Source organism: Ixodes scapularis, unplaced genomic scaffold (assembly GCF_016920785.2).
Source record: "Ixodes scapularis isolate PalLabHiFi unplaced genomic scaffold, ASM1692078v2 PGA_scaffold8__174_contigs__length_109621045, whole genome shotgun sequence".
NCBI lineage: Eukaryota > Metazoa > Arthropoda > Arachnida > Ixodida > Ixodidae > Ixodes > Ixodes scapularis.
In genome coordinates this window covers 36,627,180-36,653,940 of record NW_024609883.1, presented here as the reverse complement: position 1 = coordinate 36,653,940, position 26,761 = coordinate 36,627,180, and the positions used below count along the sequence as shown (strand labels likewise).

The following is a 26,761-nucleotide window of genomic DNA, read 5'->3' as shown; positions in this document are numbered from 1 at the left end:
CAAAAACGTCTAAAAGCCACATAATTACAAGGAAAAAAATTTGTGCCCATATTTTAGCAGAAATCTTTAATCCATTTTAAAGTAAATGGAAGGCTACACGTCGAGTAAGTCTGTTGATCCGATTTCTTGTTATATGAAAAAAAAAATCGGAAATTACCTGAACAGATTTGGGCATGCCGAAGACGCTTCTAAAGATGGGCAAGATGATGCTCTGATATTCGTCCACAGTACTCTCCTCGATGATGAAAAGAAGCGGCTGCAGGGCAGCTGCTAAGACCTCGGGAGACTGCAGCTCCATCTTCAACGACGGCAGCACATGTTGCCACCACAATTTCTGAAAGAAAAAAAAAACACTTGAGCATGAAGCTGTCGCATATAACTTTATTAGATTTCTCAGAGCATGCGTGCGCGTGTTCGTTACACTAATACTGGTTTTTATAAAAGATAAGTAGCTCTGCTAATGAAACAAGTCAACAAGTTAGGGTTGGCCTGTTTCTCGCAGTCATCGGTGTTCAGACAAAGTAATGTCCATGAACTCGCATCGCTACGACATCTGTGATCTAAGAACGTCTGCGACTTCAGTGGACTCCAGAACACGAAGATAAGCAATCGCAACTAACAATAGAGGTATCTCAGCAAATTACGAAGCCAATAGTACAATTAGATCCCAAAATGCCATGTGTGCCCGAACTACGTGGAAGTGAAACGTCATTATCATTGTCGCGGTGCACATCAAACTTTTCGGGTCTACTCGAATTCTTAACTTTGTCATTCGCTGGGAAGTTTCTACTGTTCGTCGTGATTCGTTTTCCCGTGTTATGCAGGAACGTGAACTCGCATTCCTCTTTTCTTTTTTTAGAGTGAACAGGGTGTTTCAAGAAATGAGTGTGTGTTTGTGTTGTTTTTTTCAGCAAACATAGACTATACGCATCGTCGAACGCTCATTCTTCACATAAATGTAGTTTTATCATTTCGACCCAGATGCCAAAAAAAAAAAAAATTCAGAACTAACCCTTATTGTATTCAAAAGTTATGAGTGATGTTATAAAATTTTTGAAGGAAAAATGGGCGGCCGACAAACTCTCAAACACATACTGGGTGATTTAAGGAGAGGCCAGCCTCTTTAGATCGACCGCAAAATTCGGTTTCTAACCTGTCGCGTTCCGGCTTTGTGCAGCGTTTTGCATTTTTTTGTGTAAAATTTGCAAACAGCAAACTTACCTGAAAAAAAGTAAAGAAAGAAAAAGGCTTAGCCACCGGTCTTCAAAAAATACGGCGCTGCTTCGCATGGGAGACAAGAGATGGCGCAAGCGTTCGCGATGCCAACTACCGCCAACGACCGAGCATACGTCGCCGAGAGCCGGCGTCTTTAGCAGACGATCGTTCCGACTCAAAAGCGGCGCGCGTTCCGCAGGCGGCAACAGTCGCAGAAACAAACACAGGTGCGGTAACAACAAGGAACTGCAAAGCAGACGACACCGGAACCCCGAAAAAAAAAGTCAAAATATCCCGACAAACCATTTTTTAATCGATTCTCTATCCATTCAATATGTTTTATTAGTAAGGATGATAAAATAATGCATTAGCAACTGATATCAAAAAAGCTCGCGCCGCTTTTGAGTCGAAACGATCGTCTGCTAAAGACGCCAACTCTTGGCGACGTATGCTCGTTGGTTGGCGACAGTTGGCATCGCGACCGCTTGCGGCATCTCTTGTCTCCCGTGCGAAGTGGCACCGTATTGTTTGAAGACCGGTGGCTTCGCTGCATTTTCATAGGAGTGAAGCCTTTTTCTTTCTTTAATTTTTCCTCGGGTAAGTTCGCTCTTTTAAAATTTTACAGAAAAAAAAAAGCACCATCTGTGGACAACGCTGCACAAAGTTGCAGCGCGATAAGTTAAGAAACCGAATTTTGCGGTCAATTTAAAGAGCCTGGCCGCTCCTTGAATCACCCAGTAGAGTCGACTGGCGCGCCAGTTAACGAAAACGGGCAAAAACAAGCTCGATTTTGCCATTTAAAGTTTCAGAAAATCACTCGTAACGTTCGAATAAGATAACGAATGGTTTTTAAACATTGGTATGTGGTTTGGACCGCTATCGTTACATTTGAGCGGAGAATGGACGCTCGACAATGCGTACTTTATTTTTGCAGTAAAAAAAAAAAAAAAAAAAAAACTAAATGTAACATATTTTTGAGACATGTTGGATATATCTCTATGGAGCGAGGTGCAGAGAATGAACACAACTGCTGCGTCAGGGTTCGGCTACCAGCCAAGGTCAGGGACCATAATCAACTAATCCAGGTTTTTGTTGACCGCATACGTTTAGTTATCAACTTAATCGCTAGGGGCGTCACGGTTCTATCTCTTCCCCAACACCCCAGTCTCGGATAGTGAAGATACCGCAGATAATTCGCAAACGATGGAAACGAAATATCATTCCCTGCAAATCAGAGTCGGAAAGAAGCTCGGAGCTTGAAACAAAACGGTAAACTACAGGTGACTAAATAATGGTTTATTGCCTTCTGCTAAACAACGCAACCACCCCTCCGGACGCCAACCGTGGTTCGCGCTTTAGTTGTTTAGTGAAAGGAGTGCCCGTGGAATGTTGTACACGTTACTAAGTGAAAAGAAAAAAACAAAAAAAAACAACAACAACGAAAGACTGTTCCTTGTTATTTCTGATTTTGAAACGCGTTCCCGTTACAATTTCCATCTGTGAAAAAAGAACTGATTCCTGTTACAGTTAAGACAAGATGGAAAGTATCGTTTCATAAAGGTTGCATTTTATTTTGCTGATTACCATATTTAGTTAGATACAGATAAGTTTTCTTTTTTTTTTATATATATTCTATCAAATGGGAACATACGAATTTGAACGCCGTGATGGAAGGGCACCAGGAGAAGAAAACAAGCGGAAGCAGGGTTTCATATCTTGATATATTCACCTTTAAAAATCTCAGCTTTTAATCATATAGAAGGTTGTGGTGGGCGATTCAGGCTAGCCAAATTTACTGTTTTTCCAGATATCACGAGCGTTTTACAACAACCTCACAGGCTTCAATCTAACAAAGTCCCGTATTCAAACTTAACAACAGTTGCTTCTCAATGTTGCTGTCCGCAAGGCGAGCAAATGAAGAAGAGGGTAGGGCTCTTGAAAGGTCAGTCTTGAAAACTACAAGTCCTTCTTCATAAAGGTTGGATTCGTTGTTCACTTCGAAGGTGGGGGACAAGGGGAGAATGAATAATGGTTAATTCTTGTGTATCCTTTAAATGAGCAATGTTCGGGATACAAAAGTGTGTTCGATGTTCGGTAACCTGTTATTTTGTTGCAACTGTAGGTCTCTTTGCGGAAGTTCAGTGAGGGCGGTAGTCAACCTTAGATTTCTGGGTGTATAAGAACTCGTGGAAGCAAAGAAAAAAGCTATTAAGTTACCAATGTTCAGGATACAAGGGTGTATTTCATGTTTGGTAACCTGTATTTTTGTTGTTTTTGTTGTAACTGTAGATCTTCTTGTGGAAGTTCAGTGATGGCTGTAGTCGGCTTTAGATTTATGAGTGTATAAGGATTCGTGGAAGCAAAGACGGAGTTTGAAACGTCCCTTTTTCTGTGTCTATTTTGTTCGACTAACAGTTTTGCCGAAAATAATTCATGGAGAAGGGGAACAAAGGGACAAAGGAGAAACACAATTCTCCAAACACCGGGACCTCTCCATTTCCAGTGGAGCGCTCTACCAACTATCTTTATCCATGAATTATTTTCACCATTGTTGTACAGCTCGATTGCACCATTGCTTTTAATTGCATTAAAATCATAACAGTGTTGTTTCTTGTACCGAAGTCTCGGGCACTGAAAAAAGAATTGATGTCCACAAGCTTTCCTTCACCCAACTATTACCAAGCGAGGACCATACAAAATAAACCCTAAGATAAATAACCAAAACGTTAATGAGATCCCACTCTTCGTAAATATATAGTTTTTATACTTTAAACCTTTTCGTCTTTGAAATAAAATAAAATTACCCCACTGGACAAAGGAAAGAAACGCAGTTTCTATTTCCGTTTCAGTAAAAATGTAACGCGTTCCCGTTCCAGTTCCACCGATGCAAGATGGAATGGCGACGTTCCTTCGTTCTTCCTAAAAAGAACGAGTTCCAGGAACGCCGTTCCGAACAGAACCGAACCCGTGCATGCTTTAAACTGGATCTCGTAATTCACCAAACCCCACTTTGTGGATCACAGCGATTTGGCTCGCCGAGTACCTTTTGGGGACACGGGGCACACAGACACTTTTAGAATACAAGAGACAAGCAACGCGACTGCGCAAATAGCCACATACGACGCTCGTGTGGCTATTCGGCGTGCAAGATCTCCAGACCGTGCGTTTGTTTACCTCCCAAGCCCGCCGTAATGCTTTTGTTTCCCCCAACCTCAACCAATTATGGCACGAGCTTGGCTGCTTCGTTATCGCGCGTTCCCTGGGCGTTAATTAATTTGCCATTTGATTCGTGTTCTCCTCGCTTTACGATGCGCCGGCGAACGCCTTTTGGAACACTTGCCCGCCGCATACTCCCTGAAAGCAGCACAAGAAATCCGGGAAGCGGCTTGTGCACACACTTCTTCTCTTGTGGTTTGTTTTTCGGCAGCCTTATCGGCTAATGACGCAATCTTATTGGCTTCCAATCGATAATAAGATGCTGAAAAATCACCTTCCCACCCACATTTATTCAGCCATCCTTAACTAATGTCGGATTGCTTTAACAGGAACCGTACACATTAGGGGTAATTGATAGGAATACGACCGCAACTGGATTCCGCCAAAAACTGTCATTGGCATTGACGTTTTATTATTCTCGACTGGGTTTTGAAATTACAGGTTACGGTTCGCAAGAACAAACTTCCCTAATTGCGTCACATCACGCATGTTTGTATCAATCTAAAACCTGGTTCATACAATTGGGTTTTAACCATTTGCGTGACGACTACTGGCGTTCCACAGCGACGAGTTGCGGGGACTTAGGTTATCATAAGCACCACAATGTAGCGAGCAGTCATATGCAGCTGCAACGTACTGTGTCACACACAAATGCAAATAATCCGAACCAGAATTGAGCGTACAATGCGGCGCAGAGCTAACCCTCAATCTATCCAAAACAACTATAAATGAATGGATGGATTGCCATACCGTTTGCAGAAGGTGGTATCTTGCGCCACCTAGGCTAGAAAAACGTACACTCCTATATTAAAAGTTGCTCTAAATTCCGTCTCTCGTTAAAAAATATCTAACTCACCAATGTTTCTGCAATCTCACACTTCTCTAAACCTTTCATACCAATTTTTTTTTTTTTTTTTTTATCGTCAAACTATGTCGATGATGTTGGGACTACGACCGTGACCCGGGGCAGTCTAAAGACAGTTCAAATAACGCCATTCCTAATAAAACCAATTCAGAGCAAAAGAGGATTCGAAACGGCTCAATCCAGAACCGACCAAGACAACACGACAAACAAAAAACAACAAAACGTTTCGATAAACCTCAAAGGGAAGGGAAAAGGGGAGGCATGAACTTCCAGCTACTCGCCCACCTGGTGCCGGCTGCAGAATTTAATAGACGTAACATGGGCGACATCTGGCCCTGACATCGTTTCCCTCCTGCGCAGTCAGCCTCGGCCAATGCCGCCCACAGCCCGTCAGAGCAACCTCGGAAAGCGAGTCAAGACGCTCAGATGTCATATTTTCCCCGAGACAACAAAACGTCCCAAAAGAAAAAGAAAACAAAAAAACACAAGTCTAAACACACACAAGTTGGGAAAAGAGGAAGGTTGTCCTTTCAGACGAAGGATTTGCCTCTACTTGGTCTCCTCTTACGATGCACCGCAACGGACGATGAGAGCAATTCCAGCCAATCCTTCGAAGACAACGCACCACGTGACTATAAAGGCCCTGCGCGTCGCCGCTTCACAAACCCGAGGTCGCGTGACACTCGCATGGCATTTGATTGGTTCCGACGGTTTGAGGCAGGATCCTCTGCGGTCCATCGTAAAATAAAACCCGACTACAGATAACCCTCAATGTATATTTCGGGTTCCGTTCCTGCTTAAGATGGACCACTACGAATACTGCGTAAGTCGTGCCAAACCAATCCGGCGCTGCCAGCCCGTGACGTCATTTTTGTTTTTGAGCCTAGCGATAGGCTGCGCGTGGCATCACGTGACAAATTGGCGGTGCTTAGTTGGCTAGTGTAGCGGGGAATCTTTCCACGAGGTTCGACCGGCGGTGAAGCGATGCGGAGCTCGGCTCTCGCAAAGGTTTTGCCCGCTCTTATCGTCGAAGGTAGGTTTTTTTTTTTTGTTGTTGTCGTCGTTGTTTTTTATTGTCCCGCTTCTTTGGAGATCGCAGGATCTGGCGAGGCTGTCAACGCAGGACCAGAGCTTCGGAGCGTGCACGGGATTCCAAATAACGTCGGCGTTTGGCGTGAGAGATGAAGAAAAAAAAAATATAATAGCGAAAGCAAAACGGGAAACGAATGCAAGCAGGTTGGCCGTGGAATCTCCTCACGTGAAAGTTCGAGCGGAAGAGAAGGTAGCTGGCGGTTCTTCCGTATTCCCTGCACCGATTTGGAGCTGTCACTGCGTTCAATTTCGGCGTGGTGCTGAATAGGAATTTAGCAGCTTGCTGGGCTGACGCGATCTGCCTCTCCCCCTGTCAAGTTCATTTGGAAAGAATTCGCCCCGGATTCGTAACTACATTTCAACTTCTGCATGCGCGATTTTTTTTCTTTTTTGCAACGCAGATTTATGATGATATGTTTCTTTTTTTTTTTTCTTTTGTTAATCTGAACGCGTTGCCATTTTGAAAACGCTGGAGGGGTGATGGTTTTGAGGAGAGACATGTATACCCTATTTTTTTTTTGGTAACGTTGGTGGGAGTAGTCTTATATTTATTTCGAGGTAGATAGAACCCCGTTTAAACATATAAGTTAAAATATTTTACTCCTTTATCTTGGTACATTTTGCGTAAAACGAAGTGTACAATGACGAGAGCTTCCGCCAGTTTAGTCTGACCCCACCGAAGTCACTGACGACTTCATAAACGCGGGGCTTGGCGGTTCCAGGTCGTCTTAATATCGCTCCTAAGCAAATCAGATTCGGCCTTTAGACAATAAGAACGTCTAGAAACTAATCAGGAAGCCAAATGTGCAAACCTAATATGCCGAGCCCTGGTTTTCTTCAGTTGTCAGTGAATATAATAAATCAACCAAAATGAGCCTGTGCAATTACTGGAAATATCCTTCGCTCGTAAGATGTAGAAAAAGGTAAGACACCCAATATTTACAGTAAGACTGGGGAGCAAGAAAAGACAAAAGCAACCCAAAACTTTTATTCTATATTTTCGCTAGCAAGATTTTGAGCGTATAAATTACAACTATTGAATACGGTGAGTGAATTGTACTTTTCGATATTACGAGGTAACAAACGACATTACTTATCTCTTTCGTCCCGAATTTCAGAGTCTGTTAACTTTTTCCACCAATCATATCTCATCCCAAAGGCAAGTTATATATCAACTAAAAAATATAAATTTTAAATCCATCTGATCAATCTAAACAGAATCACATCAGCACTACGTGTGGATTTTTAAATTGGCAGCGAGTTTTGTTTACAAAAAGGTACTGGAAAACAGGCCTCAAAGCAAGTCTCAAAACTTCTCAAAATTGCCGGTCAAAACTGCCTCGCTATTTACCAGATACGATGAAGAAAATGCACCGCAGAAACGTATGGGAAAACTGAAGCTGTTCTGTAATTGAGTAAAAACACTTAAACGGGGCGTGAAGGTGGTCTATAGTTGGTGCGTTATTATAACTTTATACATCTCTATTTTTTCCTTTCTGTTCCTCGCAGGAATGAACTACAGTTGCCAGTCAGCGTTATGTTCGTTCACTTCTCGTTCTTCTCCTTTGTTAAGTTCGCGCGGTTTCCAAGTTTTAAAAACACTTAAATCGTTTTCATTTGGCCTCGAGCATCACGAATATCGAGATTACTATTCAATTTGGTGCATAGAAGCTGCAGAATATCATTTTCAAAGTACTGCCAAAGTCCCTTCCCGGAACGTTACGTCATTAAAGGGGTTTTCGGAATCTCCGCTCTCTCGCATTTTCAGTGCCTATCAAAGCTATGCACGCGCACTCTTGTTATTAAAAAAAATCATAAAAAGACGCAACGACTGGTGTCAGTGCGGGGGAATATATCTGGCAGGCCTGCAATTGCACACGCTGCCGCCCACAGCGCTTGGCGGCCGAAATATCCTTTTATGACGCAACAACTGGTCGTAGGTTTTTCGTTTCTTTTTCGCGTTTAGTTACATCTTTGGGGAAAACGAACGTAATATTCAGATTCACGGAATAAAAATACTTTAATATGCACCTCTAAATCGTTTTTTCAAGAAATTTTTCAGCTTCTTTTAAATGATACCTAATATAATGTGAGGGTAGTGGTCGTGATAGAATGCAAAGGTTTGAAAACACGACGTTACTTGGATCAAAAGAGAAAAGGGAACGACGAAAATTTTCGATGAGCCGACGTCTATGTAAGCCTAATATACGTCAAATAAAGTATTACCACTCAGGGCGCCTGTATAAACTAAGTCTGTGAAAAATACCTTTCAACGAGGACGACAATAGTGTTTTCTCTTCTAAGGACAAGCCTTGTACACTGAAATAAATTCTACAGGCACCGCATTGTCATTTCCTGGTTTAGCGAATATCAGACTGAAATAGACGCGTCGGCTCAAAAATATATTGTCTTTTTTTTGTGTCTTTTGATCCAGGTATCGTCTTTTTCTCAAACTTTCACGTTCGGTGACAACTACTAGCGTCACCTTCCTACAGAGTTTCAGATTTTTGCGACGCGTAACTTAATTATTCAGGTAAATAAAAGTTCTATTTTCTGGATCGGACCTGGTACGATAATAGCTCTCACGGAGGTTCTAATACTGTAAGCTTAGTGAGCTATTAGGCTAAGTGTACGTTTCGTATTCGACAAACTATGGTGCTGGAAAGGAATTCAGGTTTTAATGTTATCTGCTTGAGAAAACGCCACTTTGGTCGAAACCGCTAGGTTGGGTACGATAATTGCTCCATCTCGAACGCAAGTTTAGCACAAAACCGTTAGCGAAATTCTGCTAGCCAAATATAAAGCGGTTTGTGTTTTCCCAAAAATACTTCAATAGCATGGTTCTGCTTCTGCGTGCCAAAATCATTTGTACATTTTTGTTTTTTGGTCGGTGATGTACTGCGGATGTAAGATTTCTACTTTGACGTACAGCACTGCCTGAGATTGATATTGCAGAAAGCGTTTGCTCGTTAACAGTATAAAGTAGACATATAAAAAGTACTTGAAGTAAAGTACTAAGTAAATGAGGGCCTACGTACTTCGAGTAAAGTAGTAAGTACACTGGGTGCAATATACTTCAAGTAAAGCACTATAAATACAACATTTTCAAAGTAAAGTAGAAGTACTTTTTAACACAATCTTTCAGATGCCCCCTCTATACCTTGTTCTTAAATGGTATGCATTGCCCCAGGGGTAATCGGAGGAGAATCGTTTTTTTTCAGAAATGGCGACAAATATTGAATAAGGTAAAGTCGCCATATAGTAATTACATTATTCTTCCTGGCGAACTACTTAAAACGATCAGCTTATAAGGCACTTATTTGTATCGGTCTTATAGCCGCCATTACTTCACTCAGAGAAATGAGCAGATGACGTCTTGAAAGACAATAGCCCATCTTCACATGACGATCCATCATTTTTTGTTTTCAAGTTTGGGGAATGTACTATGAAGGTAAACGTTCGGTAGCCCTCTGCCTGGTTAGGAATAGACATGATGCGAAAATTAAGGACTCTAACCAAAGACCTAATAAGCATTTACCCAAAGTTTCGGGACCAGTTCGGTTCCTTGTTCACGGGTGAGTGACGAAAAGAAAAGAACACGCGATACGGATGTAGGAGGCTTTGCTCGCGTCACGTAGTCCCGAGACGTAGCTGCTGGGCAGGGAGCCCGAAGAACCATTACGTTCTCCTTTGTATGTTGGATAAAGCAAGACTCAACGAAGAGTCGCTTTCGCCGATTCCTCTCCAAGGCCAGCACGGTGCTTCCCTCGAAGTCGACTGTATGGCCAGCTGCTTGTGCGTGCTCTGCGAGGGCGCTTGCCTCCACATCCTTTTTCCGGACATCATATTTGTATCTCGTGAGCCTCTCTGCGAAGTTCTTACTTTCGCCAACGTATGAGGCCGGGCAATCTTTGTATGTTATGTGGTAGACCAAGTCTTGGGCCCTTTCTTTGGGGGGGGGGGGGGGGGGGGGGTGCAACACTTCGGTAGGGGGAGGCGATGACCGATTGTCGACGCGGGCTTATGAGTCACCGCAATCCCGTAGCGACTGAGGATGCGAAAAAGTGCTTCGCTGGTGCAGCTAATGTAGGGGACACAGACGCGATCGGAAGGGGGACTGCTGCGCCCTAGGGGTGGATGCCTTCATTTCTCGAGTATCCGGTGAATACTCGAGGGTAGCCGTTCTTGCGGAGATGCGATGTTACGACCTTACTTTCTTCCTGGAGACCCATCTTTGTAAAGCACGTGGCGAAGGAGCGCCTGAAGAGTGCAGAGGCCACCGACGCTTTATGACATCGGGGATGGTGGGAATCAAACCCCAAGTATCTGCCAGTATGGGTTGGCTTCCTGTAAACAAAGAAGCTTAGCCCACTGCCACTCCTGGTTACCAGTACATCCAGAAAGGGAAGGGAACCTTTGTCTTCGCGTTCGACCGTGAATTGTAGCGACTCATCCACCGAGTTCAGGTGCTTTAGAAGACGGTCCACCTCGCTGGTTTCAACGACGCAGAAACAGTGGTACAAGTAACGCAGGAACGTTCTGGATTTAGCCTCGAAAGTGTCGAGAGCCTTGCGTTCGATGGCCTCCATTATGAGGTTTGCCATTGTCACAGATATGGCTTCCCCCATGGCTGTGCCGCTGGTTTGCTTGTAGTATTTCTCGCTAAATAAGAAGTATGTGCTGTTCAGGCAGAGCTCTAGTAGTCGACAGGTCTCGTCAACCAATAGGCACGTTCTCTCCGGGAGTGTATCGTCTGCCGAGAGAGCACTTCTTGAAACAGATACCGCCGATAGCACTGGGATGCTGGTGAACAAAGACACCACGTCAAAAGAGACGAGGCTCTCGTCGTCACATAGCTCTAAACCGGAAACAAGATCTATGAAATGACTAGAGTTCTGCACGTACGTTGGAGTCTTTCCGGTGAGGAGTGAGAGAAACCTGTGGAGATATAGTTGGAGACGGCGCGCAAAGGTGACGTTGTGAAGTCCGTAATAGGTCGAAGTGGTACACCGGCCTTGTGTATTTTGGGGAGACCGTACAACGCCGGGGTGGATCAGTTCCTGCAGATTAGCCTCACGTAAAGGCTCCGGAAGTCAGGGTATTACTGGAATTTGATTGCCAGTGTTTTGTTGAGCGTTTCTTTGACTTTTCTCTTGGGATCTCTTGGCAAGGAAGTGTAGGCACTGCTGCCAAGGAGCTCAAGCAGCTTTTGTGGTCGTACGTCTCGCTGTCCATGACGAGGGTGGCGTTTCCCTTGTCTGCCCGAAACACTACGATGTTTTTGTCTTCCTTGAGGCGGCGCAAGGCCTGGTTTTCCTCTGCCGAAATATTGAGAGGTTTCCGCTGTACAGCCTGAGATATGACGCCGATGGCTTTCAATCGAGCCTTTTCGCGAGTAGACGGGTCCTACCCACGGAGACCGTCTTCGATGGACGCAACCATAGCCGGGAGGCGGAGCTTGCGAGTGGTTAAGTTAAAACACCGGCCTCTTGCCAGTACCGATGTCTCTGAAGGAGAGAGCTCTCTCGATGAAAGATTGCACACGAACCTTGTGTCGACTCTGCGGAGGCTGGAAGCTGAGTTGTCCTGCTGAAGTGCAGTCAGCTTCTTTGCATGTACCTGTTCTTTGGTCCGAGAGCACGTGGAAGCGGTGCCCCTGGTCAAAGCATCCAGGGCCTGGAACATCTCAGGTACTCGACGTTCCAGCTGTCGTCGCATGAAGAAGAGTTCCACGTCTTTCCTTTTGATGGCGCTGTGGCATTCGTGGATCCGGGCACACAAAGGACTGCGTTCTGCCTGGTCGATGACGCTATGTCCCTCAGTGGTGTGGACAAAACGCTTGAGGCCGAGACTCTTGGGCACAAAGCCGAGGTCTTTGCACTTTTTGTTGAACGTAAGATGAGGCTTGAAGGTGGTGACGGTTGACGAGATGTGCCGACGAGTTTAGCTCTGCTTGAGCAGCACATACCTTTCATTTAGCGGGAAGTACTACAAGCAAACCAGCGGCACAACCATGGGGGAAGCCATATCTGTGACAATGGCAAACCTCACAATGGAGGCCATCGAACGCAAGGCTCTCGACACTTTCGAGCCTAAACCCAGAATGTTCCTGCGTTACGTGGACGACTGTTACTGCGTCGTTAAAACCAGTGAGGTGGATCGTCTTTTAAAGCACCTGAACTCGGTGGATGAGTCGCTACAATTCACGGTCGAACGCGAAGACAAAGCTTCCCTTGCCTTTCTGGATGTACTGGTAACCAGGAGTGGCGGTGGGCTAAGCTTCTTTGTTCACAGGAAGCCAATTCATACTGGCAGATACTTGGGGTTTGATTCCCACCATCCCCGATGTCATAAAGCGTCGGTGGCCTCTGCACTCTTCAGGCGCGCCTTCGCCACCTGCTCCACAAAGAAGGGCCTCCAGGAAGAAATCAATGTCGTAACATCGGATCTCCGCAAGAACGGCTACTCTAAACGGTTTATTCGCCGGATACTCGCGAACTCAAGGTATCCACCCCTAGGGCGCAGCAGTAACTTATAAGCCCGGGTCGACAATCGGTCATCGCCTCCTCCTCCCGAAGGTTCGGCCCCCCTAAGAAAGGGCCTAAGGCTTGGTCTACCGCATACCATGCAAAGATTCCCCGGTCTCATACGTTGGCGAAAGCAAGAACTTCGCAGAGAGGCTCACGCGACACAAATATGATATCCGGAAGAAGGATGTGGAGGCAAGCGCCCTCGCGGAGCACGCAGATGCAGCCGGCCACACAGTCGACTTCGAGGGAAGCACCGTGCTGGCCTTGGAGAGGAATCGGCGAAAGCGGCTCTTCGTTGAGTCTTGGTTTATCCAACATAAAAGGGGAACGTGAATCGTTCTCCGGGCTCCCTGCCCAGCGTCTACGTCTTGGGACTGCGTGACGTGAGCAAAGCCCTCTACATCCGTATATGCATTTAAGCGACGCGTGTTCTTTTCTTTACGTCATTCACCCGTGAATAAGGGACCGAACTGGTCCCGAAACGTCGGGTAAATGTTTATTAAATCTTTGATTAGAGTCTCTTTTTTTCGCTTCAGTGTACTATGAAGTCGGGAGTTGTACTTTCCTCGGAAAAAATACTTTAGTTGTGTAAAAGTGTATGCTCAGAGAATGTACTTCAAATGAAGTATAAGATTTTAAACATATTTGAAGTTGTACTTTAGGTACCACGCACTTAGAGTACTTTCCAAAGACTGCGTGTTTATTATATTTTTTATGTAAAAACACGTTGGGGGAATTACTAAGATTTCTCAAACTATACCGAATTTTGGAAGGCCTGTTTATTCTGAGCTTTGAGAGGAAAGGCAACGCAAAGAGGTCACCTTTACGTTACCCTTTTATACTCGATAGTACGGCACAAAGTACGGGAGCACCGGATGAGCATCAGAGCGGGTGCTGCATTTTGTTGCCTCTTTTGAGTGTAGTCCTGAAGTGGGCGCGACTGCATACATTGGGGAGAAGCGGGTACAAGCGCCTTCTTCAAATGACTCAAGTCTCCTTGTGCTTTGGGACAAAAAGAAACGCCAGTCTTCGGCGCTAATCACGCAGTTACTCGGCTTCTCATGCGACCGTGTTTGTCCGCTCTCCGCGCCTCGTTGCAGGGTTATTGCAATGGGGAGCTCGTGAAAACTTGAGGGGGCTTCGGACACTCCCAACCTCCCCCCCCCCCCCCCTCCCCGTTTTTCTGCCTACGCCACATGCTTCACCCTCTTTGGAAATATCAGCTGATCTCCCAACATCTTATCCCTTTTTATGCAGGAATGTTTGTTGATAAGCAGACCTACCACTAAATTTCTAAAATAGTTTGTAATTAGGGTAGGACTGGTTGAACTACTTACGTCTTACGCTATATGCACGCTTCTAACTTCCCTCACTGCTGCAATCATGTACCAAGTTAGATAAGGACTTCCTGGACTTACAATACAGCGTAATGTGCATCTTCCAAAAAGGTGAGCATTAATATTGCTTATTTTAACAAGTAAGTCCTGTATTCATTACTTCATGGCCAGAGAAAAATATTTCTCTAGAACGTCTACAACATTGGTGGTATCGGTACAGTCCCCGTGGTCCTTGTGGAAACCGGTGTTCTTAAACACGGTCACCCCTGCTCCGGTCAATGTTACAACTGAAGTAAAGTCTGGTTAAATGCACCATGAGGGAAATTTGAGTGAGGCTCTTCCTGAGGACAATATGGTCTTCAATGTCAAATACGTATCTGTCCTTTCGAAGCACGACCTCAATTAACATGCTCCAATGCTCGCAAAAACAAAAAATATATTTTTATTTGCATTTTTATTTCGGCTTTTATTTAGAAGAATGCGATCAAAGACACGTCTCTGGGAGCGGCTTAGGTGCAGTCACTGATATCTTAAGAAAAAATCGGTGAAGCGAGCCGTCTTATTTACACAAACCAAGAAGCGTGACCATAATAGGCCACACCCTACGCTTGTAGATGTCGGTGACTCTAGTGAGAGGAAAATGTGGAGGAAAGAAATATTGAGGCAGCTTTTTGAAAGCGCCGAAACATCTGAGCCCACAACAACACGCGACTTTTCATTTTATTTGACGCGCCATGCTTGAAAAAAAAAAATCCAATGCGATTGCTATACTGGAGCTGAAGTGTTAAATAGCATAACATGATAGCATTCGATCATCTGAACTAAAGTTCGTCTGATATAGATTTCATTGTATTTCTTTTGCTTCGTACGAAAAAAAAGTAATTTTAGAAAGGTTAACTATAGTGAATCTACTCTGTTCAAGGCATTTATTATTTATTGTTGTTTTAGTATGTTTCACTTCTCATTTCCTTTATTTTTTTTGTTCTTTGAGACTAGACAGTATTGGTTTGAATTCAGTAAACGCTTTTGCTAGTTAAAAAGTATTGAAACATCTTTCTTGCTTCTCTCTTCCTCCTATTTTCGTACCTCATATCCCTTCAAGTGAATGATTGTTGTACTAAACGTTAAAAGACGTTGCAAATTTATCCTGCTATCTCGCAAAATAAGTATTTAGAAAGTGCTCTTTAAGTTTAAATAATAGATTCCAGGATAATATCCAGATTGTCAATACTACCTAGATACGAGCGGGACATGGGAGGTCGCGGTTCCTGAAGCTTTGTTCTTGGAAGCTTCTTTGTTTTGTTTTAATTGAAGAGGAGTGTTAGCACATAAACATTTCGACTGGACAGTATGAACTACAGGTTATAAAGTAGAACCTCAGCGCACCTTATTTTATTTGCCAAACATATAAGAAAACAAACGTGAAAATATATAATAAAAAAGTAATTATCGGGTGATAATTACCCCCCTAAGCAGTTGTTCTATTCGTCGAACATAAATATATTTTACTCAAACACAAACTATCAAGTGTGTGTGTGTTTTTAGTTGTTGTTGTTTAGATTTTTTACTTTCTTTTTTTTTTTTGGGGGGGGGGGGGGGGGGCGGGAGGGGGGGGTGGAGGGTACCCTTTAATATTGAGCTAGGTTTGGCGCTGAGTGAGCTCACCTTGGGTATGTTTGGCAGCGCTGTCTTGAGGCTGTGATAGAAGTGAGACTTGTGCGTGGAGTCCTTCATCTGAATGACGTCGAGGTACTGAAGTCCGTGTACGGCAGGATCCATAAAATACTTAATCTGGACAAAGAGAAAGAAAGCGAAAGCGAGAGATGGAGAAAAATTATTTGAATTGCTTATATATCCAAAGAAATAATATAAAGATGAAGAAACGGCATTGTCGAGCCTTGAGACATTTTCGTCGTACCAATTCCGCAATACGATATTTTAATGCCGCTTTTGCAGCATATTAAACATGCATCAATAAGAATAACAGGTATTGCATATCCTTGCTTAGACGCGTGTATGATGCATAAATGTGTAATATAATTTACAGGGCTTGATTATTTGCTTAGGTAAGCAAACTATGTCAGGAAGGCACACAAATGATGAGTTGTCATAGTCATGTGCCTTCTAATATACATTTATGACTCATCAAAAACAACTTAAGGAGAAGCTAAAGGTTTTTTTATTTGAGTAAAGACACTTAAACCACCTCTAGTGTGCCTTCACAATCCCGAATATCAAGATTATTATTTTTTTTTTAATTTGGTGCACGGAGGTTCCTTAAATTAATTTTCAAAGTACCGCTAAAGCCGCTCCTTCCCGAAGCGTTACGCAAAAAAAAAAAAAAAAAGAGTTTTCGGATTATACGTTTTCGCGCATTTTCAGCGCCTACCAAGGCCATGCACGCGCTGTCTTGCTATTTTCGAAAAGGTAAAAAACGAAAAAAAAAGCCACGACTGGTTTCAGTGCGGGAAAATATACCTGACAAGCTTACAACTGCACGCGCTACGCACACGAGCGACACTCGCTTGGCGGCCAAAAGATCGATCCTTTTATGACGTTTGATACTGGTCGGAGGTTTTTCGTGTTTTTCACGTTTTGTTTCATCTTCGGGGAAAACAAACGTGATATTCAAATTCACGAAGAAAGGGTAATAGCACAGGCGAGCTGGTGAAGAACTTCCATCGCAAACCGGAGACACGGCAAAATAAAAAGAGACTTGTAGTTGTCTTGTCCGTTTTTTTTTTGTTTTTTTTTTTATTTTGTCGTGTCCTCCGGTTTACAATGAATATTCAATTTCACGGTATAAAAATACTCTAGAATTTCCCTCTAACTCGTTTTTTTTTAAGAACCTCTTTAGCTTCCCTTATCTTTATTGAATTCGATTTGATGCCGGAAGAGCAGAACGAATCGCCTCCTGGTTTTCCAAAAATAGGTTCCTCGTCTCGCGAGAAAAGGTAAAAGGCAGAGTGTCTGCCTTTTGCCCGTTTTCTGAGTTCCATTGTGTCAGAAATAAGGAAAGAAACAAATAGCACACCCCCGCAGCAAAAACCAAATATAAATTCGTTTTCTCATCTGAGCATTAAAATTGCCGAGCCCAAGGCATAAATAGCCTGAAAACTTAAAGTTTCAGATAATTCAAAGAAAAAAAAGTTACAGTGTTTTACTTTGTTTTACCTGAAGTTCAGACGTATCCGACGTCACCAGCTGATGGGCCCAATCATACAGCATCAAAGCCGCACCATTGTAGCGTTCGTCAAGTTTTCATACGTGTTCTATTATCGCTGGACCAGTCATGTACTACAGGAAAGGATGAGTGGCATGCCCTCTTGAGGGTCATTGATTAGTAACATTACCTCGCAGCGTCGCATACGTTTGGACTTAAGCTGAAACAAGGTATATTCTTCGCTTCAGCGCAAATCAAAGCGCAGCCGACGTTAATATTGTATTGTATATGTAAATCCTGTGCGCCCTTTTAGCGCTGTGCAGGAGTGGAACGTCAATTTCCATACATTTCATATCTTGAAAATCTAAAGTTGGTATGGTCGGTACTACGTAACTTGACGGAACGACGCATTGATGAATTGAGTTGGTGAACCAAGCCCCTATATCTGTGCGAAGTTCATAAACGGCTAAAGTAATCACGCGCACTGAGGACGCCGTGACCTTGCACTTTTTTTAGTCAGTTTGTCTGTATCTGTGTCTTCTAACTTTTGAGAGCGCTGTGACTTAAACTTAAGTGTACACTGGAGGATTGCAGTTGTGAGCTCCCTAAATCGCCCACTTAGTGATTTCAGCAATCCCACGGCATCCCACACGTCGAGTGCGTGATATGACCCCCTAGTAATGCCGAATCACTGGGCACTGAAATAGTAATACCTAATCTTGACTTTTGTCTCTGTACTTAGGAAGCGCAAGAATTGGATGATCCGGAGCATACCTACACTCCCAGAAATAGGGGGTGTAGTACTTACACCCCTTGTCCCATATAAAGTACCCCAAGGGGTACGATTCGACGTTTCGTCAAGTGACGTCGCACCGACGATACCAACTTTCACGATCTGCTTGATAGTTGAGTGATACAACTTATTAAGATAGCTAATGTACCTATTACATGAAAACTCTCAAGGTTACGTTCGCCCTGCTACAAAGCCTCAGTGTGAGTTTTTCTCTCTCTAGTCTTTGATACCTATACACTAGCTCTTAAGTAAGTTATATCACAGAGCTACCAAGCGGCTCGTAAAAGTTTGTATCGCTAGTTCGACGTTAGCACACTGAACGTCGAAATGTAGTTTGGGGTGGTATATAAGAGAGAAGGGGTGTAAGTAGTACACCCCTCATTTCTGAGAGTGCCTTATCGCTCCGCATCCAATAAAATCGGAGGATGAACCAATAACAACGTCAAGGAACCAATCTCAAAGCAAGGAGCGTGAGCACTATAAGCCAAGCCAGCCCTGCACTTCTGAAGCTACCAGCGACTCTATAGGTTAAAACTGTTATGGGATCGCCGAATCGGCCTCGCTTCCAAACCCTTTGTTTCAAATGAGGCCGCCACGAAGACAAGCGGGTGCACACACAGATACACACAGACAGACAAAAGGGAGATGAAGTGCACGCTTTGAAGAGTATGATTGGTTCAATCAGACTTATGGTCGTACTCGCGCACACAAACCCACATGAAACCTCTAACAGTGATACGATCCCCGATTCCCGATTCCCGGACCGCTGTAAATTACGGATCTCGGACATAACGGCAGTTCATGTCGACTTTGCGCGTAGGCAGCTGCGCCTCTAGTATAAGCACCGAGTTAGGATTGTGTCGTTCGGAAAGCTTGCCCGCTCGGCCCATGATTGTCCCCGGTACGCGGAAAACCGGCCGCCCGGAATAATACAGCCTGAACGTCCTGCCATAAATCACTCTTGTCGTACGGCTAACTCATTAGGGGAGTCGAATGTTCCCGGGGTCCTTTGCTGACTCTTTTAATCCACGCGTACCATGCACGCCGCATGGGATATTGGGATGTTGATGCGTGCATTTCGATTGCGGCTCTTGAAAGATTGTTTGAGAGCGGTCAGTATAGTACTTTTTTTTTTTTTAATCATGGACAAGAGGTGTTTTTGGTTCTGACTTTGGTCTTTGAAAGCTCAGGGAATGCAGGGACGGGCCTTCAGCATCTTATTATTGGTCCTCGGCCGATGAGATGGTAGCATAATTCGCAGAACAAGAAACGGGAACATGTAAAGTCAAACCTTGTGTTTCTTAAACTGTTACTGACTATACATAGGGGAAAATCTTAGAGGCAACGCCCTTGATTTATTATAACAGCGATATCTGCACTACAAGTTGCCAAGAAGGTTTATTGAAAGCATTTGGCTAGCTAAGCAATCTAGACTTCGCTTGTCGCAAGAGAATGTGGATTATGGCTTTTTTCTTCGTATTATTTTACTATCTTGCGCGATACAAATGCTTTGACATTACTACGTTTTTACACGCGATTATTTTATATGTATATTTCGAGTTATGAATATTTGTATAGTGCAAACGACCCAAGTTTTGCAAAGACCTAATTTTGGAGTACATCGGAACCTGTAAAATATTTCCCGACAGAGTGGTCCGCTGATGGAAAAAAATACATAACTGGCCATTTCCAATGGTAATAAATACACAAAGTAGATTTCACAATCTCAATATTTAGTACTCGTCGTATATCCTCGTATAGCCGAAACTCGAACTTCGCGAAAACACACAAAAAAAATCGAGTATAGGTTCCTATGTGTCAAGAAATAGTCATTTGAGAGCGAGAGATATGAGTTGAAAAAAAAAAAGACGAAACATGTGATCTTTTAATAAAAACCTGGAGGCACACGCCATCGACAAAGCTTTCATTGTCAAATATAATTTCATGCCTTCCGCGTTTCTCGCCATGAAAACGTGCCACGCGAGAGTTCACCCAGTGCCGCGCCAGAACCAAAAAGAGCAATGCTTATAGACCAACTCGGCTCACTGACGTCACACCACTGCGGTGGCGCTGCTGTCGGTACTACGCATGCGCAGGAGCTTCACTCCTCCCGAATTTCGTTTCTGCGCACGCTTAGTGCCCGCGCCTGGTGTGGGCAAAGCGGGCTTGTTTGGAAACACTGTGTTGGTGTTCACTTTATTTCAGCAAAGGTCGAGACACAGCCGATGCTACAAGCTAATGGTATACCGATCGAGCAGCGTTAAAAGTGGAAAACACTGGGCCTTTTCTGTTTACGATTTGTTCAGCGATTATGGAACACGTACGAAAACACGACAAACACCATGATAATGCGGTTTTCACACAATCTGGTTGGTTTCCATCAGCTCGTACCGTCGACTGCTTCTAGATTTAAAGGGGTGTTGAAACGACATCGGTTTAGAATGTTTGTGACTTTACAGTGCCGTACTGGTTCTAGTTTGGCCCCAGTATTTTCGCACAGACAGCCACTGATTCGGAAGCTTGTTTTTTTTGGTTTTTTTTTGCGGTGAAATTGCGAGGACGAAAGGGGACTGTTTCTTTCAGCCTTGCCTTCGCAAAATCTCGATGACGTAATTGTGGGATCGAAACCAGCCGCCTGACGACAGTCGAGCGCGGCTCATGCATTCGACACGGGAACTGCGTGAACACTGGACTTCGGCTCGCAACAGACAGTGCCTCGGCGGACACTCGGGTAGTGGCTCGTGTCCGACCACTGCGGTGATGAGAATGACCGAGCTCTAACAATGCCTGGAGCTCAGCATGCGTTCTCTACTTCGTCAACCCCAGAGCGTGAGTGTGATTAACGATGGCGGCACAGGATAGGAACCAGGCCACGTGGTTTATTTTTCTGGCTACGAGTTAAGGGGATGAACGATGCTCATATTTCTCGAATTATTTTGACGAGTGCCATTGCTTAAAAATAAAAACTGAGGCAAGTCTATTAAGTTATTAACGTAAAAGAGGGAGGGATTCTAAGTAAATATAGCGAAAGTTAAAAAAAAAAAAAGTTTCAAGGCTACTTTAAAGGAGTCCTGCAACGATATTCTCTTGGACTGTGTTTCACTTTATACGAGCGTACTGACACTAGTGGGGCCCAATTATACTCGTACAAAACTTCACTGACCAAGAAACTTCTTTGTTGTGGTGTAACTTTAAGGACAAAAGCGAGCGTTTTCTTTCTTTCACAAACATTTATGACGTAGCTGGGGGATCGCAGTACACCCAGTGACGACATTTGAATGCGGCTCATAGACTGGACCCGAGCATTGCGTGAGCACTCGATTCGGGCTCCTGGTAATCAATGGCTGGAGAAGCATTCGGGTTGTGGCCCGTGTCCAATCACTTCAATGATGACAATAGTCAACCATAACAATGTTTGCAACTCGGCGCGTGTCCTGTGCTTCGTCAACCCCAGCGCGTGGCTATGGTCAACATTTGCGGCGTATAATTGGCTCCAGATCACGTGGCCACTTGTCTGGCTGCAAGTTTTGCGGGTGAACGCTTCTCGTTTTCCTTTAATTTTTTTTTTGCGACTTCTATGTATAGCTTGCATTTGACGTCATTAATGGCCATGTTAGTATTTTATGCACCGCTAGCTTTCGGTTCGCCGTGTTAGTTGTACACCACCGAAGTTGTAGTTTAAAGAAACCAGTAGGTAGAAATTACAATCAGTACGCAACAGTCGCGACACTTGCAAGCTATGTATTGCGTGTGGCGAAAACTTAACGCGTGTTTCATAAGTCATTAATGCCAGGTGTTCGTTCTAAGCACTATTGCAGCAGAGCAAAAAAACCGTTGCTTCACCCCTTTAAGGTGAAACCAAGTATAGAAGTTTTAATCGGCATCTGACCGTCGCATTCTTAAATAAAAATTTCACCCCCACCCCCTTTCCCGCTTCAGAATGGTGACTGATTCATCAAAAACATTTGTTGAAAAAAGAAAGAAAGGGTTGGTTGTGCCTTGGGAAAAAAACTGCTCAATAAACCGTGCGTGTTCAATCTATAAACTCGTGTTCAAAAAACTATTAAGAGGCAACGTCATAAAATCGAAAAGAAGAACCCCTTCGAATTTAAAAGCAAAAATATATAAACGTTAACGCACATTTGGTTGGCAGTTTATTGAACTAAACTGGTACAACCTAAAGCACAAAGGCTGCAAAGCGAAAATTGAAAGGCACCAAACTGCGCCGATTTCAGTACCTGCTTTTATGTGGCACTGTTCCACTCAACATTTGAAACCTTTCTTACGAATGGTGTCTAGATCCGAGCCTGTCGACATTCCAAGTGCGTAAAGTAAATCTGCAGCTTTCTTTGTGAAAAATATGTCCAACGAAACGCCGACGAGACCAGAATCAATTGCAGGGCCCACCAGGCGTTCTTAAAGTGTCAAAGGTAACAGCTGCGACAAGCAACCTGGATTGGTCAACCCGCGTTCAAAATAACAGCCAGTGCCATAAACTCTTCTTTTTGATGAGAAAGAAAAAAAAGAAAAAAACATGCCGTATTTTTAGTACCGCTAAAGAGTTTCGCCAGATGGGATTCGTAGTAAACTTTATTTTTCATGTAGCATATGAAGTGAACAGGGGATAAATGTCAGCGTCCTCCATTACACTACATTGTTCGTTTCTGGGCATTTACGCAGGGAATTTTTGTTATTTAATTATAATGCATATTGACAGCCTTGTCATAAAAATATAGGGCACAGCGCTCAATCTTTTATACTAAACTTCCAATTTAAAGCTGGTTAGTTCTGCAAGGCTATACGTGATAAATGATTTTAATTCTAACATGTATTAAAAACGGCCAAGTCGAACAAATTCAAATAACGCATCTATTAAGTAAAAATGTTCATGCTTTCTTGCTATATGCCACATACTTCTAGAATATATTTTTTTAACGGTGTTTAGTTTTGATGCGTGCGTTACATAATCCAGCCTTTCACGCCAGGGGGCCAGCGGAAGGTTATATCGTGAGCCTTATCTCAAAAGGTCATATGCTTCAAGAATATTTGACAACTACCTTAAGAACCGGACCACGTATGTTTCAAGGCCAGGATGGGCCAGATCGGCCGAATTCATCCCATACTGTCGGAGACTAAATTTGATCGGGGGCTTACCCCATTACTTGTCGCGAAAATACTCAAACTACGTCGTCGGAGATCCCACCGTCCAAAAATCCGGCCAATCGTAAGTCGTCGTATGCCGCCACAACACAAAATGCCTCGGTAAACAAAACACGCACAAACACACGCACGCATGCACGCACGCACGGACGCGCACGCTCGCACGCAGTCACGCACGCACGCACACACGTAAAAAATATCCTTAACTCAAAATCAAGAATAAACGAAATTTAAACTTATAAACCGTCCGTCCGGTTTCGATTACGTTGCAGAGCGATTCTCCACAGTCGCTTCACAGCAGTCACTAGCTCCGCAATCGTTGCCTTTACGACACCATTTCGTGGAACACGTCCCACAAAAAAACAACAGCAAAAAAGATAAACAAACAAAAATCTGTCTTCCAGAACAAATAGACTTCAAACTTCGATTGGAAGCCCACGACATGGCGCTGCGCAATACAAGATCTACACCCCACCTGTTCTCGTCCCTTCTCTCATTATTATTTTTCTCTCTCTTTCTCTTCTTTCCCCATTTTCCTCTCCCCCTCCTTCCCCAACTCCTTTTTTTTTGCCTCCCGTACACCCAATGCTGAGAAATGGCGCGTCGTGGTGTGAATAATTCAGCGTCTGCACTGTTGCCGTCGAAGCCGCGCGGCGACGAAACTCTCCCCCTCTCCTACACTCCGTTTCCCTTTAGGGATGGACCGCGACGGACACCACGAGCCATCCCAGCCAATCAAGGCCTGTGAAACTTGTCACGTGACTACGCGTCCCCTATGCGTCGTCGCACCCCCCGCCCGATGGTCACGCGATACTCACGCGACATTCGACTGGCTTCGATGGCTCGTTGTTTCGTCCTGGGCGGTCTATCATAATGCAAAACAAAGTGTACAGAGAACCGGCCGGAACTATGGTCGTCAAACGAACGCTCGAGGCGCCATGCTTTAATGATTTTAATATAACATGGCGTGCGGACGCCGATGTTCCCGTGAACACCCCCCCCCCCCCCCCCCCCCCCCACTTTTCTCTTCTTTTCCTTCTTTTGCTGCAATACAATTTTTGTCTTTATGTATATACTCTGTGTGCAAAAAGAAAGCACCTAAAGGAACAATTGATACCCTACTTTCGTACGCGTTAATATTTGAAAACGTTTCGAGCGTTAGGGAAAGATTAGGAGGATACTGCAGGTCGCTGACTCTGCCTTATTTATCCTGTCCCTCTCTACTTCCCGAGCACCCGCTTTGCCTGTCCTTTGTTTACATAAGAACGGAAACGGCTTGGCCGGTAACTTTTTGGGACTTTAGTTTGGGTCGGCTTTCTGTGGTGCGATTTGGCCCGTAATAAACGTTTCTTTCGCACCAGACGAAATGGCTGAAAAACGGAAACTGTCACGAGAATCCTGATGAAACGCCTTGACCGACACGCGTTCACGTCTTGACGCGTGATCAATGAGATCGGAGAGAATGCGGTTTGCGGACATGTACACTGAATAAAACGATAAAGTGGAATGACCTTTCTGTACGGGCTGCCTGATTAACGGTAAAAAAAAAGCAATGTTAATCGGAATGTAGCTCGAACGACAAGAACTACGTGGATGTACCAAAACCGGCGGATTGAGAAGATAAGTACCTTGTGAAACGGTAATTCTAATCTTAAACCGAACAATCTATACGTTTTTTGGTAAAACCGGCAGATAAATTTGTGTTCGGTATGTGAAGTAATAGGAAAATTAACGGTAAATTACTTTTCATCACAAATAATCAAGTAATGTAATTGACACGTTTTAACCAAGGGTTACTGTAATTTTAATCAATTGCGTTTTCCAGTAACAGATTTCTTAGGGTGTATAAAGTCACTGGAAAAGTACACGTCTCCAAAAGTAAGCACGAATAAAATTCGAGTTTTCACTTTTACAAGGACATCCGCGTACCATGGAGAAGTTCTGGGCGTTGGGCCTTCGCCTGGGGTCCACCTGTAGAAGCCCCTGCAGCGGTTCCTGAAGGTGGTGCGGCACTCGGTCCAGCATGTTGTGCAGGCTGCCCTCAAGCTGAAAGAAAATTGAAAAAAAGAAACAATATACTTTTTGGAATATGCTGCGGCGCACTTATTCCAATACGAGAACGAAAGAGGGACATGAAATACAATGCCGACGACATAGTTTCTATGTCCCTCTTTAGTGTTGGTATTCTATACTTCACTTCACCTGAAGTCGGGACGCAACCGAAGCAAACGAGTTTAAGGGGCAATCAAACAGCGCAAACATCGCAAGTTACTGGGCCTTCCATGCACATAATTGTTATCACGATGAACCAAAACACTTGACGATCTCCCTATTGCTGCATTTTTGAGATAGTTTGATTGGTCACACCAGCTCATAGCGTGGCTGCCACCGGGAATTTCGAGAAATTACGTAGTCATCAACATACTCAGCTGTCCAAATTGCACTTTATTGTATGGGGTTCATTTCAAGGCCGAGGGTTCACTTTTAAGTTGCTGAAAAAAATAAAGGCAGGTACAGACAAGACGACAGATCTTACTTTTAGCCTACAACAGTGTAGGAATTTTTTGTTGGCCTTGCAGGCTTTCCCATTTCCAAAGCCCCGGCAAATGAACGAAGAGAAGATTCTAAACATAAAAAATCTAGGAAACACAACACATAAAGGATACTTCGATCACTATGGCAATAGATTCTCATAGCATATACTGTAATCTAACAATCTTAAACACCCAGTCGATGAGGCAGTTGCGTGCTGCTGCTCAGAATGCGCCTTGGTCAGACCCATTATTCACTGAAACGAGTAAATTAAGGAAGCTTTGTTTTATTATCTCTCTAAAAGTAAAGTGCCTCTGGCCAAAGTTTGCTTGAGGCTCCGCAGGAACTGCTTTAACGAATGAGTGTATCGTATTAAGAAAGACAATACATCCGTACAAAATAAATACAATTGCTCAATAAAAAAGAAATTAAATCAGACTGAACCGCTATTGATCTGAATCAACCATATCAGCAGAGCTTTTTTTTATCATGAGGTGGGTTGCTGATATGACAACACTAATTTCTGCGGTAAGAGAACTGGAGACATTGATTTTATTTGCGCGATAACCAACGTGCTTTCCTAACGCGGTAAGTTAATCGTGATTTTTCCATCTGAGTACAAAAGAATATGCAATTCTTCTTTGAAACTGATCTTGACTTTTTTTACCTAAAGAGTGTACAAAGAAGAACATATATTCGAATCTTAATAATATCCGGTTTTACTACATATAAAAACAATATGAAAATGAGATAATTTCGTAGTAAGAGTACTTTTTGTTTAAAACATATTCGAAATGACGCTTTTGGATGTTCGTCTCCTTGATTCACCATGCCACAGAGTTATTTCCAATTTTATTG

The 26,761-nt window shown here is 43.7% G+C and overlaps 1 protein-coding gene across 1 annotated transcript in view; it reads right to left on the bottom strand.

Annotated features, from left to right (window-relative positions):
* Nucleotides 1-26,761, bottom strand: part of LOC121833555 (SCY1-like protein 2) — a 97,649-nt gene that overhangs the window by 31,867 nt on the left and 39,021 nt on the right. Inside the window, exons 5-7 of the mRNA XM_042286958.1 lie at nt 25,301-25,417; nt 15,921-16,046; nt 158-334 (exon numbers count right to left, since the gene is read on the bottom strand). Of these exons, the coding sequence (XP_042142892.1) occupies nt 158-334; nt 15,921-16,046; nt 25,301-25,417 (420 nt within the window). The remainder of the gene's footprint in view (nt 1-157; nt 335-15,920; nt 16,047-25,300; nt 25,418-26,761) is intronic.